A 15815-nucleotide genomic window follows, 5' to 3' on the forward strand; every position below is an offset into this window, starting at 1 on the left:
CTTAGCTTGGCAAAGTAATTTAAAGAGACTAATGTTTTCTCCAAGGCAGCAGGTGGGGGGAGCCACACAATATGAGTGAAAGAGCCACATGTAGCTCCCAAGTGGGCAACCCCTGGGATAGATGGATGAATTTTTTTTGGAGTTATGCAACTAGTAGGTGGTAACCTTTTTTCAAGGATACCACCAGGAATTTGACTAGAGAGCAAGTGTCCAGAGCAGGGGTGGCCAAACTTGCTCAAATTAAGAGCCACATAGAATAAATGTCAGACGTTTTGAGAGCGACAAGACATGAACATCAGATGTTTGAGAGCAAAGACCAGGAAGGAAATTAGATGGGGAGAGAGAGGTAGAAAGAAAGCAACTTTAAATGCCATCTCCAAGCCGGCCAACTGGTGGGAGCCTTCAAGAGCCACACAATATGTGTGAAAGAGCCACAATTTGGCCACCCCGGGTCCAGAGCAATAACATTTTATTTAACAGCAATGTTTTATTCAAGGTGTGAGCTTCCGCATGTAGTCAGGCTTCCTCAGACACAAGAAAGCGTCCACCTTGGATGAAACTTGGGTTTTCAAGTTGCTACTGTGCACAAAGTGTGTTCCGTTGCTTCAGCCCAACATGGCTGCACTGCCCACCTGCATGCGTGTACATATATTTAAGAAACAGTAGCAGCCACGTACAATTAGATGACACGACACAGAAATACGCCTTTTCCAGCAACATTCCCAAAAGGCGGCTTACGCTCTTACGCTAGGTTTAACAGCTAAGCGCATGCGCCTTTAGCAGCCAGCCTAGACCTCCCTCTCCGGCTTCCCGATTGGCCGCCTCCCCTCCCCCGCCTCTCGTGCTCTCGCGCATGCGCCTCCTTTGTGACGCCGTGGTACTTTTCCAGACGGTTGTGTACAGGCGCCATTTTGCGGCAGCGCAGGTTCGCCTCTCGTCGGTTCGTCCGCAAAGACCGGGTCGCAGGGAGGAGAGCCGTCCCGTGAAGCGGGATTCCATTCGAGCCGTAAGTCCCGGGGCCGAGAGGAAGAGAAAAGGGCTGCATTGATGGCGACCTCGGTAGGGACAGAGCCGGGAGCGCGCCTCGCTCAGGCTGGGCGAAAAGCTGAGGGGAGGCGACCTCCCCCTCAGGATTTATAGTTTATTAGGATACGCAATTTATTCGTGCTTGCTTTGGAGGAAGGGGAGAAGATTTTAAAAACAGTTGAGAAGGTTCCCCTCCTTCTTCCCTGCCCCCCCCGTCCGCCATCTTCTCGCTGTTTCTAGAAGGCGCTAAAATGGCCGCCGCGGGGGCGGAGCCTGCCCCCCCCTCCTGCGGCTCTTCTTCGCAGCCTCTTTTCTTCTACTGGGCTAGCCGTGGATCACGCCTGATAGTAATTACTCGATAGTAATTTTTGGAATACTCTGTAATGGGGTTGCATACAAATTATTTAGGCAGTTAAGAATCCTTAGCAATGTCTTACTTAATCGTTCAATGACAATATGGGTTCAACTAGATTGATCGTATTTTGATGCAGGGATTATTGCCTTAACTTTAGTCTTGCTTTCATCTTGATCTCTCTCCTTGGTTAGAAAATGGTCTACATATCTAGACGCATCTGTGTAACTTAAAATTCTTACTAGATGTTTTGTTGTATGTATGTATTTATGCTTGTTTATAACCTGGTTTAATAAGATTAATTGTATATGAGTATTGATATTAACTTGTATATTTTCAAAATTCAGTCAAATATATAAATGAGAACCTCCGTGCCCAGCGGCTGGCTCGCTGAGGGGGAATGCTTGGGTGGTATCAGACGGAGGGGGGAGCCGTTGGGACTGGGGAGGGGGGGCTGTCCACCATTTTCTCCCTCTCGCATTCCATCCCCCCCCCCGTGTTTTTTTTGTGGGGGGGAGAAAGCGAGACTTTGGATCCCTACTTTGAATATCCCTGCTTCTCCGTCCTTCTGGGGGTGGGGAGGGAGGAAGGGTTAAACTTTTTTTGGTAATTAACATTTTATTGGCGTTTTCCAATACAAAAAAACAAGATTGCAAAGGAACAAGGATGTAAATAACGTGGTAAATAACACTGCAGTGCAGTAAATAATATTGGCAATAGCGAAGTATTAGAACAAAATAGGAGTCAAGTTTCACCTTTAAGACCAACTTAGTTTTATTCAGAACGTAAGCTTTTGTGTGCTTAGAGAGCACATGAAAGCTTACGTTCTGAATAAAACTAAGTTGGTCTTAAAGGTGAAACTTGACTCCTATTTTGTTACAAAACTTGACTCCTATTTTGTTCTGCTGCTTCAGACCAACATGGCTGACTACTTGGCTCTTAATAGCGAACTATGTATAAACAAGCTGCAGACAGTATTGGACAAGAACATAACAGCCGCATTATGTATAAAAAAATGAAAGACGGGAAACATACCAAGTAGATTAACATCGAGTTATGTAAGATTAATATCATTACAGTAGTGCCTTGGCTCCTTTCCGTAATCATTTATATGTTTTTGTTTTTACTGCATTTGTATCTCGCCCTCCCCAATGGACTCAGGGCGGCTGACAACAGTTAAAACAACATAAGTGGTAAAAAAAAATGGCAACGAAAATCCTTTAAAAACGTTTTCATCAAATTTAGAAATGTTCCATTCAGTTTCATCCCCTAGAATCCCAGATGGCTTGGTTGAGCACTCCGTAGGATGGGCTCAAGGAGGCTGATAACAGTTAAAGCAACATAAGTGGTAAAAAAGAAAATCGCAATGAAAATCATTTAAACATGCAATTTAAAAGCATGCTACTCAATTTCATTTTTGTTCCCTAGAATCCGAGATTCTTAGTTCTTATTGAGCGCTACATAGGATGGTGTTGCTGGGCTGTTGTTTAGCGCTCTACATTTATATTGGGATGGGGTACAGCTACCAATGCTGTGGGATGGTGGAATAGTGGTTGCCTCCGTGTTAGTCGTTAAATGCCAACCTAACATTTTGAGGTGGGGGTAGGCTTTGGAAATGCGTGGGCAGGTAGGGAGAACCAAAGAAAGTGCTCTTCCTAGGCAACGATTGGTTTAAAAAAAAGCAGTGGAGAAAAAAGAGAGATGCATTAAAAAAGGAAAAGGGTCAAATAACAGCGCCATTTTATAACACTCTCATTCTACCCAGATGCCTACAGAAGGCAGCGCCATTTTACGATATTTTTATTCTATTCAATTGCTTTAAAAAAAGGAAAGAATCGAAGGCGGTGCCATTGTACAATATTTTTATTCCTGTTAAAAGCATTTGGGTTGGCGGATGGTAATGAAATCTGTAAGGATAGTGGAAAGGGATGGGAAGTGCTAAAAAGCCTACAGGAGATGTTTAGAGAAGGTGACAGTAAAGCAGAAGGGGCATAGAACAGGCTGGCAACATGAAAATAAATACAGGAGAATGTAGGCAGCGTGAGGTAAAGGGGCAGCTGTTGGTAAAATTGCTGGACTTACATACAACTAGTAGGCAGTAACCTTTTCCCAAGGATGAATCTGGAATTTGAAGGTGATCCTCTTAACAAGAGCTATATAAATAAAATTATTTTTTACCATATTTACTTACATGGAAATGTAAGATGATCCCTCACATTTTTCCTGATTGCATGCCGTGGGAGGGGGGGTGGATCTGATCTTTGTGTAAATACAGTGCCTTTGTTTTCTAATGTGTTTTAACCTCTGAAAGACACGTGAGAAATTGCATAAACAGGCTCTGGAACTTGAACACACTCATAGGGGCTGATTCATTTTGTTTCCTGTGATTCATTTTGTTTCCGTTGGTAACTTATTGTGCGGCATAGGTATTTACCAGCATTTCTCTATTTAGGCTCCAGAGAGAGTAGTCTGAGCATCCATTGTAGTTAAAACTGTTAGATGAGAAATATTCCTGTTTGTCATGTAAAGGCAAAGGTGACCTTGGCCAGTTTGGTGTAGTGGTTAAGTGTGTATACTTTTACCTGGGAGAACCGGTTTGATTCTCCACTCCTCCACTTACAGCTGCTGGAATAGCCTTGGGTCAGCCATAGCAGTCCTTGAAAGGGCAGCTTCTGTGAGAGCTCTCTCAGCCCCACCTACCTCTCAAGGTGTTTTGTTGTGAGGGAAGAAGATAAAGGAGATTGTAAGATGCTCTGGGATTCTGATTCAGAGAGAAGGGTGGGGTATAAATCTGTGGTCATCTTATCTTGTAGGAAGGCAAAGCAAAAATGCATTTTAAATACATGCAAATCTGATTTTGGTGGAGGAGGTTGATGATACAAGTTCTTTTAGAGCATGTGACTTTTCTCCTTGTGTGACCTGATACAGTTAGCCGCTCTGTACATTTTTGAAAGCTTTGTCTTGGGAACTTCTGATGGTAGCACATTGTTACATTAGTTGGTAGCCACCAGCATATCCTTAAAATATAATAGTCCTGCGGGTCAGAGATTCCCATCATTGTGTTAGGTGTAGATAGTTTAGAAATTTTGTAGCCGATGGTGCCATCACAAAATGGCTGCCATGGGGTGGGGTCAGTTGCAAAATGGCTGCCATGAAGGTGTTTAGAGGTTCCACATCCTAATTTGATTTAGTTATTGTCTGCCTCATTGAACTAAAAGGTAAATTACAACATGAGAAGACAACGCAATAAAAACAGTATTATACAGACTAAAGACAGTGCAACCCCCCCCCATCCTAGATTACAGTATATTTGAAAAGTACAGTATTAAACCAGCATAATTCATACTATTAAAATGTAGGGCTTTTTAAAGAAAAATTGTGATGCTTGGGAGCTGTACCTATCATCTGCAGCCATTTCCACCATTTTCTCTTAACAGTTGTTGAGGTGGTCCTTAGTTAATATTGCATAAAGATTAATTACTGCTCAGCTAAAATTAATTGTGGTGGGTAGCCCTAGTTGCCAGCTGTATGTCTTTGATACAGGAACCCGATAAAGTCAGTACTATGCAGCCTACGACTACCGGGGCTCCTGTTGTGCTGGGAGACCTGCAGTCAGCCCTGAGCGTCAACCACTGCTTGGTAGACATGAGTGTGGAGGGGAAGTATTAACGTGCTGCTGTGCCACAGTAGTCTGGGGCTCCCTCAGGCTCTTATGGGGCTGCCGTAGAAGTCCAGAAAATTCCGGTTTTTATGTGCGATTGGTCTCCCCTTGGTATGTCTCTGCCATTAGGTTGCAAGCACTGTGCTTGCGTATGATGCATTTTTATTAGTATATTATGATTATGAAGAAATTTTAGGTGTTGTAAGGGCTAGGAGATTGAGTTGAATGTTTCTAACTGGTACTCGGGGAGAAGAGTATATTCTAAGCTATGGCAGTGGACCAACTTCATGGAAGGTGACTTGGGTTCACCTGCCCCTGTTACCTTTACCATCCCTTAGAGCTGGCTGGAAAGTAATGAAGAAATATAGAGTGACAAGTAGATAAGAGATGTGGCAAAAGAGGGGGAGTGGCTTGAAAAGGGATAAGGAAAGGTCCCCTGTGCAAGCACCAGTTGTTTTCGACTGGGGTGACGTTACTTTCACAGCAGACTTTTTTGCTGGTTTGCCATTGCCTTCCCCAGCAAGCTGGGTACTCATTTTACCGACTTTGGAAGAATGGAAGGCTGAGTCAACCTTGAGCTGGCTACCTGAAAACCCAGCTTCCACCGGGGATCGAACTCAGGTCTTGAAGAGTTTAGGACTGCAGTGCTGCAGCTTTAACACTGCTCCACGGGGCTCTGTTCATACATATGTATAAACATATGAAATACAAGGACTGTATTTGGTGTTGAAAGCCAGTGGGTGCCATGGCACCTTATTGAGGGTTGCTGCTATTGTCTTATATGGGACTTAAAAAGCATTGTAAAGGGAGGCAGAACATTTTAAAATTTGTTAATTATTTTGGTAGAGAAAACACCATACAAGGGTGTTTTCCATTGGAACAATAGATTTCTTAAGGGAAAACATGGGGTGGGGGAATAATCCTACTTCTTAAATTTTGCATGGGTTGTCTAATCCAGCCTTTCACATCTTGAGTTTTAAGAAAAGATGGGCAATATGAACATTGCAGTGAAAGCTGATAGTTTTGTTAGCACTAAAATCACTGGCAGTAAAGCAGTTCCTCCATTTGTCCACAAAGATGATGCAGGCTATTGAAGATTTCAGTTTGCAATTCAGATTTGTACATTGCATTGTGACTGAACTGTTCCTAGTTTAAAAAAAAAAAGTATGTACTGTTATTTTCAGCAAATTTGGCTCTTTTACAATTTTGGGGGGTATAATTTCACATATACTGGGAGTTCCTAATAGTTCTTCAATAACACAACTGATCTATGCTGTAACAGCTGCTGCTGGCCTTTTAAGGTACCTGAGTAATTGGAACCCATTTCTTTCAGATGCGGTATTCCAAACAGACTAACTATCCTGACTGGGATGACAAGGAGTGTTGGGATCACAAAAAAGTCAGCAAGCACCATCACAAGAAAAGATCATCGAACAGCAGCGCACATGAGAGCAAGCGCTGCAAATATAATCACGATGAAACTTATGACAGGTGAGTAACCCTTTTCCTTGGTTAAGAATGGCTGTGTACTACATACAATCAGTCTCTGTTTCTTTATCTTGGGGGGGGGAAATATAACTTTGATGGATGAATTTCTAATTCAGCAGTTAGTATCAACAGTTGTGCTCCTCTCCTCCCCCTCCAGTCTCTATTCCGATGCCTATGCCTTCCAAGAAAATGAAAGACGTCATCACGAGCGGCGCTATGTAGAAGAATACAAGAACAGCTACAGCCAGCTGTCTGAAACAAGACATCAGTGCAGAGACCAGGAGAATGGCTATCACAACCACAGTAGCAAGTCATCTGGCCATAGCGTCCAAAGCAGTCACAAAAGAAAACACAGAACTCAACATGACAAATCCGAACAACAGTCACACACGGTATGAAAGAATCACAGTTCATTGAATGTTATTATATTAACCTCATCTCAACAACTACCCAAAGGTGAAGGGAGTTGGGGATGTGTTGCAGCTATGAATTGGCCAACTCTTCCTGTTAAATCTTGTTTTGTTTTTTTGCAATGAGGACATTGTTTAGACAAATATTTTCTAGCATCATTAGTGCTGCTTGTTTTTGAGACAGTATTCTGCTGGTCTTTTTAAACAAATTGCACATTTGGAAGTGTATATCAGATCTCACATTAAGAATAACTTCCTGTTAGTCAAATTCTGTGAAATTGAGGACTACAAATTACATTTTTTAAAAAAAATTGAGTCTTTTTGAACCATGTAAAGCTATAGTGGAATAAGTGTCTCTTAAACAAATACTCCCAAGAATCGGATGTTGTATTCTGTTCACTAGACAAGTATCCCTGTTGACCTAAAAAGACAGTTATAGCAGTCCAGCAAAGGGTGATCATGCATGAAAGCTGGATTCTGTGCAGAGATCTTCCCAATCCTGCAGTTGGGTTGATTTTCTGGGGGTGGGGATTGCATGCTCAATGTTGTCAGCACTATTGGATCACTGCTTAGACAAAACAGGAGGGGAGGAGAATAGTTACAAAAACTCTAGTCCATTCACAACTTCCTACAGTCTAGCTGGCAATTGCCATGGGCAGAACTGATAGTGCTGATTATCTTTGGAGTAGGGGAAAAGGCTCTCCAAAAGTAAATGTCTGCAGTGTTCTTGCATTTGGGTGATGTAATGTAATGCAAGGCATATCTTCAACTGATGGTTGTATGCAATAAAGGAGGGAGCTTTCATGACTCACATAGGACTTAGTATTTAATTACATGTATGGTTGAAGATGGCATTTCCCCCACTTACCATTAAGGTTATGTAATAGGTTAGTAAATTTTATTGTTTGTAATGTAACAGCCTTAGCCTGATAAAAGATCTTATATACAAATTTTAAATAATTCTTTTATAGCAAACCATAATTTAAAAAAAAAAAAAAGCATTTGTGTTGTGTGTTGTAACCTTGCCAGTTGAAGAACATTATCTGAAAATCTGTTCCTTGCCATGTTTTTTTCCCGTAACCTAAACTATGTGCCCTGTGAAATTCTGGGGAATTTGAAATTGTTCCTGCCAACCGTTTGTGGCCTGGCGCGTATCTGAATGCCTGAATATCTCCCTGCTGAATGAATTTCGTATTCTGCCCTGAATTCACTCGGGTTTATTGATTGGCTGGATGATCTTGGTGCCGCGCACTTGCCGTTACCAGAGGAGTCATCGAAGGAAAAGATCGAGGAGTGTAGAGGATGATGAGGAGGGTCACCTGATCTGTCAGAGTGGAGACGTACTAAGTGCAAGATGTATAGAATATTTTTCAAAACTTATTCACTTTGCAGATAGAATAATTACTTTTAGTTAACTTTGGGACACTTTGGAAGTCCTTTTCTTTCTTTTGGTGTTTGTTATGTTGTTTGGTTTTTTTTCCTGGGGGGGACATTGTTTTAATACTAGATTAAATTTTTAAAATCAAATTCCTACACAGTAAACAAAGCTAGTCTAGACTGAGATAGCCATAACTTGTCTTGAAGCGTTGTCCAATTAAATGTTTTAAAGATAACCTAGTTTTTACATGGCGGCACAGCCTAGAACATAATATGGTGTATTGAGTAATGAAATTACATCATTTCCTTTGTAACTAATTTCCCCTCCCTGCTTTTAGATGAAATTATCACAACTCTGGGTGAAGGTGCTTTTGGAAAAGTTGTGGAGTGCATAGATCATAAAATGTAAGTTAAAAAATAATTGTTAAATAAAAAATGTTAATTTTTATAAATACTTGCAGTGGTCTGTGCATTTTGAATTATTTATGCTTTGTTTCTGCTTTTAAACTATTATGATTAAAACTCTTCCTCTGATTCGTGTGGGATATCATGTCTCTCATGCCATCCTAACCAGCCTTCCCTGATGCCACCAACACCTCCTTCGTGAACTTTCTGACATTCCCTGGCTTATACCCAACTTGAAACAAGCCTTGGCTTACATGTGCACATTTACCCAGATGAATGGCCTGTGCTTTGCTTCCTCCTTCCATTTCCTCCTCCTGATGCTCCCCTTGTGTCAAAATTTAGATAATATATGACAGAAAAGAGCGGCCCTTTTATAAAGTATATATATGTGTGTGTGTGTGTGTTGTAGTAGAATACATACACTACGAGTTTCTTTTCCCCTTCCAAGAGAGCTGTGTTGAAGCAGTCATTTACTTAGATTTAAACCCTAGACCAGGGGTTCTGGGCAGATTATTTTGAAGGAGATGTATTCAAAAGCAAATGTACTTTCAGCATGAGAGCTTTTTTTTTTTAAATGTTAGTTTTTATATGTTGTAAGCCGCCCTGAGCCACCTGGTGGGAAGGGCGGGATATAAATTACAAATAAATAAAAATAAATAAATAAAGTAAACCCCCCCCCCAGCTTGCTTCCAAGTTTTAAAATTGAGTCTTTGTGTGTGTGTTTAAGATTGGTGACTCAATTTAAGTCCAACAAAAAATAAGCTGCCATTTTGTTCCAATAAGAGTAAAAAGAAGTTAGCATCTTAATGAGGTGTTGTCTTTCTCTCTTTTTTAGGGGAAATAGACATGTAGCAGTTAAAATAGTAAAAAATGTTGATAGATATTCTGAAGCCGCTCGATCAGAAATTCAAGTGTTGGAGCATTTGAAAGCATCAGATCCTTACAGTAAATAGTAAGTATGCCATAATGAAAGTTAAAATGGTCTTGTTTGTAATGTGGCAACCTTTAATAGGAAGCATTAAGTACAGGATCTTGTGCTTGCTGTTTACATCCAGAGACCTGTTTTTTGTAACATCTTTTGAATGGTCTTAAATTACAGCCGTTGTGTCCAGATGTTGGAATGGTTTGAACATCATGGCCATGTCTGCATTGTTTTTGAATTGCTGGGCCTCAGCACTTACGACTTCATTAAAGAGAACAGCTTTCTGCCCTTCAGTATGGACCACATTAGACGGATGGCGTACCAGATTTGCAGATCTGTAAACTGTAAGTTTCTCTGCTTTCCTAGGCAGTTTTTATTTTAAAAAGAGGATAACCAGTAGAAATGTGTGTATCTCCCCCCATTACATTTGCATGTTCTGATATAAAAAGCTTCCATAAGCAAATGTTGGGCTTCCAGCAGTTACTTAGGCTTTTACTTTGGACCTCTAGTTGATAATTGGTTTAAAACAACTTGTTGACTTTTCTTTGCAGTTTTGCATTCCAATAAACTAACTCATACGGATTTGAAACCTGAAAACATACTGTTTGTGAAGTCAGACTATACAGAGCACTATAATCATAAACTGGTAAGTCTAGGCTCTTATATTTACAGTAGCTTTCTGTGTCAATTTTGTTCGTTATAGCTCAGGTACTTAGGAATGTGTTGTTTGTTTCAGAAACGGGATGAACGCATGCTGAAAAATCCAGACATCAAAGTTGTGGATTTTGGAAGCGCAACTTACGATGATGAACATCATAGCACTCTTGTGTCTACAAGGCATTACAGAGCTCCTGAAGTAATTTTGGGTGAGTTGTAAAGCCTTCCCCTTTGTCAAGCAAGTGGTTGTATTTGGTACAGTGTGTCCTTTTTAAAGAAAGCTTCTAACTGCCTGTGTTAAGCTTCGCATATTGAAACATCATTGGAGTTCACATGTTCTGTGCATGCATGTTAGAAGTTGCGTTGATGGCTAATTTTGTGATGAGGTATTCAGTTGTCAAACACATGGTAATAGGAAACAGTTCTAGTTCAAATGGTAGTGCCTTAGCTTGAGATATAAAATTCTATTTCTTAAAAAAGTAATATTAAATTCTTTCTCCCATAGCTTTGGGATGGTCCCAGCCCTGTGACGTATGGAGTATTGGTTGCATTCTCATTGAATATTACCTTGGGTTCACGATATTTCCGGTATGTAACTGTAAAAACATTGATTATAGAAAAGATGATGACTTCTCTTTGAGGAAGGTGTGATTGGGACTTTTGATGACTTAATAACTTTTATTTATTTATATCCTGCCCTCCCCGCCGAGGCAGGCTTGGCGGCTCACAGACATGGCATGTGCCATGATTATGATAAATATATTATACAATAAAATACATTCAAATAAATTAATTAAAACCACAACAGTTAAAGGTGCTATAGTACGACACAGTATATATCAGATGGCTAGGTGTCACTTCAGGATTCCATCTTGTAGGCCATTTGAAAAAGGACAGTTTTACAGGCCCTGCGGAACCAATTATAGTCCCGCAGGGCTCGAACCTCTGCTGGTAGTTGATTCCACCAATGGGGAGCCATTATTGAGAAGGCCTGCTCTCGTGTTGCTGTCAGTTTGGCCTCCCTTGGTCCAGGGATTTTTAGAAGATTTTGGGAGCTAGATCTCGGTGCTCTCTGGGAGAGATTTTGGGAGCTAGATCTCAGTGCTCTTAGTACAGTGAAGTTTCTAGAAGTAACAATTTGCTGTTGTTACTTCTAGAAACTTAACTGTATTAAGTGATCTTGAATAAAAAAATTTGGTTTCTCGTTAGCATGATTTCATGCCTTACTCTTCCCCCCCTTCGCGATTCATAATTGATGTGATCTGTTTTATATGATGTTGCATTATTTGCTTTCCATTGGAATTGTAATGGGGAAAAAATCCAGCTAGATGTTGCTTCAAGTTAAGGTTACTTGATCAAGAAATTCATTCCACCCTTCGTTACGTATATGTAAGGCACTCAGCTGCACTGCCGCATGAGGCTCTTGACCTCCTCTCTGCTCATGTTGTATTTAAAGCTGAGGCCCCAAAAAGAGAGGCTGCGTTAGAGGGAGAAGCTTACTGTATCTAAAGAATTTGTGCCTTGTTTTGTTTTCCAGACACATGACAGTAAAGAGCATCTGGCAATGATGCAGAAGATCCTGGGGCCACTACCAGTTCACATGATTCAGAAAACAAGGTAAACACAAATGCTTTTGGGGTCTCATCCCCACCCCCCAACAGCACCTCAGCAATGAATATCCTCTGTATTCGATTCTTAGGACGATTGCTTTATGCTGGCCCTTCTCGATTACAATTGCTTAAGGCTGCTGCCTCTTCACTATAAGTATCTTCATTGTAGAAATGCTGGTCTGATAATTTCACCTAAGAACTTTAGGTGGAGCCAGCAATCCAGTAGCTGATTCTGATTGGTGGGAGCAGTTGTGCATTTCAAGTGTCCGCATGTACTCTACCCTCAGTGTGTACATATGAAGCTGCCTTATACTGAATCAGACCTTTGGTCCATCAAAGTCAGTATTGTCTTCTCAGACTGGCAGCGGCTCTCCAGGGTCTCAAGCTGAGGTTTTTCACACCTATTTGCCTGGACCCTTTTTTGGAGATGCCGGGGATTGAACCTGGGACCTTCTGCTTCCCAAGCAGATGCTCTACCACTGAGCCACTGTCTCTCCCCACATTCTGTATGCTCAGTGACTGCCTGCCACCAGAGCAAAAACACACGCACACCTCCTTATTGCTCCCTAATAGTTCTGATGGTGGCTTCTAGTGGAAGCAGACTTTGGTTGTTTTTCAGAGGTTTGATAATCTTAATGGGTTGATAGACTAGAGTAGACATCACATGGGCTGTGCCAGTTAACTGAAACAAGTTTTTTTGTATTCTAGTAAACTGACTGGCACCATTCTAATTACTGTGGCAGAGAAAATGATTCACTCTCAAGGCAAAAATTACAGGTTGCACACTTGTGAGACACAGGTGTGCGCACCCATGGTGAATCTTAGCAGGGTACATGCCACATGCCTTGGTTCAAACTCTAGTTGGAGTTCCCTTTCCCCCACACCATTTAAGCTACAACAGGGCATGCATATGACATGATGAAGCATGTCTCTTCAGATCCCAGTGTCAGCAAGAACATAGGGCATGGGGGAAGAATGATTTCTTAGGAATAAATTCTGTTTCTGGGCACCCTGATTCCTTGTCATTCCTCTTAATTTTTAAAATGATTTTTAATCATCTAATTGGAATATGAGAGCAATTTCGCACTAGACCTTTAATCCTGCTTTAGCCCTGTCCCCAAATTGGCATTCTGCACTAGAATCATAGAACCAGATAAACCAACTCTATGATTTTAGTGTAGAATGTCATCTTGGGGACAGATAAACCAGGATTAAAGGTCTAGTGTGAAATTGGTCTGAGACTATTGTTTAGCAAGCTCTTAAATGTTTCTCTGTGATGAAGTTGAAAGATATGCCCTTTTTGTCCATTGTTGTGCGGGACTTCCTTTAATTGTGTTCAGGAGAATATGGGACTGATCAGGGCATCTTGATTGTACTGTTTCCTGCTTAGCCAGAGGCAAAGTAAATTCCACTCTTCGGCTTAGCAGGTTGCTGGAAAATGTGCTTGTATGACAACCTCTGGCTGCAGTTACGCGATTCATAAATGTCCATGCGTTGTTGGATTCTGCAAAATAGTCACTGTGGTGACTGGTTCTGTTCCCTGCCCTTGCTCTGCTGCATGTGAGGGACAGAGAGATCCAAAAACACCAAACACTTAATATAAAGTGCAAAAATTGTATCTATTATGAGTGCATAAGCATCCAAAACATACATGAGTATTAGTCCAATAAGCAAAGTCCTGTGCGGAAACATTTCATAGGGTGACTCCAAAGCAATTCATCAATCTTCTTAGAGTAAAATACTTTAAAGTAATCCAGAAGCGAATACTGAAAATGGGCGTGTAGGACAACTTGTCAGGATGACTTTATGAGTTGGCTTATGAAGAAGCTGCAGCGCAGCAGAATGTGTAGCAAGCCAGTGAACATGAAGATGAATTTCCCTTTGGAAGCCGACACCAGTGGGAGGACTCTGCGCTTCTGGATTACTTTGAAGTATTTTACTCTTTGCTTTGGAGTCACCCTATGAAATGGAATGTTTCTGCATGGGACTTTGCTTATTGGACTAATATATTTTTAATACTCATGTATGCTTTGGATGCTTATGCACTTTCATAATAGATACAATTTTTGCATTTTGTATTAAGTGTTTGGTATTTTTTGCACAGTTGTTTTTGGATATCTCACGGATATTGTGTCGCCATTGTTTCTACTTATTACCTGTGAGGGACAGGTTGGAGCTTGTGGATAATGCATATATGGCTGTACTTTTCCCTTGTGCTGATGGTGTAAGGCAGCGTGCAAGCTGGATTAGTATTTCAGGATGGGAATGCAGTGGTTACAGCATAATTTGTACATTGTGTATGTAGCAAAGCTCTTGCAGGTACACTTTTAAAATATGTGAGTAGCTGGACACTGTCCAGCGCACTGCTTAGAAGCATACAATATGAGCGGCTTCATACTGAGTTCTAATTTTGCCCACCACCAGGAAACGCAAGTACTTCCATCATGACAAGTTGGACTGGGATGAGCACAGTTCTGCTGGAAGATACGTTTCAAGGCGCTGTAAACCACTGAAGGTAAGACAGTTAATGCTCATGTGGTAGTTTTCGAGTGTCCTCCCACCTTGCTTGTCCAACAGCTAATGAGGATGTTTGTTTTTCTCGTTTTAGGAATTCATGCACTGCCACGATTCTGACCATGAAAACCTATTTGATCTGATACAAAGAATGTTGAAGTATGATCCAGCTGAACGAATTACCCTTCCGGAAGCCTTGAAGCATCCTTTCTTTTCCTTGTTAAAGGAGATTCAACGCAGCGATAGTTCTGTATAAGTTGTTAAAAGACTGCGTCAGTCAAAGCAAATTTGATTTAAATATTTTGTATATTAGAGCTGTAAATCTGTTTTGTATTGTATTGTTGAACTGAGGTATTGAAATAAAAAAAAGTTTTAACACAGTTGTCTTCTAATGCTCATCATACATTTAGATCAGGGGTCCCCAACTCCCAATCCATGGCCCAGTACTGGTCTGTGGCCTGTTAGCAATGGGCCTGTGAGTTGTATAATTATTTCATTATATATTTAAGTGTAGCAGTAGTAGTAATAATGACATTGGATTTATATCCTGCCCTCTACTCTAAATCTCAGAGCAGCTCACAATCTCCTTTACCTTCCTCTCCCACAACAGACACCCTGAGGTGGGTGGGGTTGAGAGGACTCACAGCAGCTGCCCTTTTAAGGACAACTCTGAGAGAGCTATGCTTGACCCAAGATTGTTCCAACAACTGCAGGTGGAGGACTGGGGAATTGGATAAGAGCCTGCACACTTATCTACCACACCAAACTAATAGAAATAAAGCGCACAGTTGTATCATCCAGAAACTATCCCCCATCCTGGTCTGTGGCAAAATTGTCTTCCACAAAACTGGTCCCTAGTGCCAGAAAGGTTGGGGGCCACTGTTTTAGATGATCTTGTTTGAGTTGAGTAATATAGAAAAGCGATGCTACCCTTCACTTCCCTTTATATGTAATTGCGGACAGTGTATTATATGAATAACTTAGCTGTAGATTGGAGCTATGGACAGACAAGACAGATGTTCCATGAACTTGAGAAAAGCCCCGGGTTTGCAGGAAAAACGGGGAGGTTAAAACACTCAACTGATAGCACCAGCAGCTGTAGCTTTATGAAACATTAAGCAGCCCCAACATCTTTAGTTTTATCAATAAAAGGCTGGGAGAGATGGTGCAAGGCCCTTTTCAGGTCTAGTTTGGCCTTTGAAGGAGGATCTGCAAGTGGGGCTTATTACCACCTGACTTCTATAATTCAGGCCTGGCTGCTTGCTGCTCTTCAACAGTAGCCACCCCACAGAAGCAAATGTGTAGTTGCAGAATAGTTGAAACTCCTAATTCCTCTTCGGGGCTGTTCACCTACTTTTGGTCTAACCAAGAACAGAGCCAATGCATGTCCATG

At 41.3% G+C, this 15815-nt stretch overlaps 1 protein-coding gene across 4 annotated transcripts; it reads left to right on the plus strand.

The window, feature by feature from the left end:
• The first annotated feature begins 810 nt into the window (after window positions 1–810).
• Window positions 811–14802, plus strand: CLK1 (CDC like kinase 1). 4 transcript variants are annotated; one of them, XM_060257099.1, is made up of 13 exons: window positions 811–1006; window positions 6373–6530; window positions 6685–6919; window positions 8203–8293; window positions 8653–8719; window positions 9555–9671; window positions 9819–9985; window positions 10193–10287; window positions 10378–10507; window positions 10804–10886; window positions 11836–11915; window positions 14333–14423; window positions 14517–14802. In XM_060257099.1, the coding sequence occupies exons 1-13, from the start codon at window positions 854–856 to the stop codon at window positions 14676–14678; spliced, it is 1629 nt and encodes a 542-aa protein (XP_060113082.1). In that variant the 5' UTR covers window positions 811–853; the 3' UTR covers window positions 14679–14802. The 4 variants fall into 4 exon arrangements, with proteins under 4 accessions (XP_060113082.1, XP_060113083.1, XP_060113084.1 ...); XM_060257100.1 differs by having other exon boundaries at window positions 873–1059; XM_060257101.1 differs by lacking the exon at window positions 811–1006 and adding an exon at window positions 1296–1373.
• Window positions 14803–15815: the final 1013 nt, after the last annotated feature.

Source organism: Heteronotia binoei, chromosome 16 (assembly GCF_032191835.1).
Source record: "Heteronotia binoei isolate CCM8104 ecotype False Entrance Well chromosome 16, APGP_CSIRO_Hbin_v1, whole genome shotgun sequence".
NCBI classification, from domain to species: domain Eukaryota; kingdom Metazoa; phylum Chordata; class Lepidosauria; order Squamata; family Gekkonidae; genus Heteronotia; species Heteronotia binoei.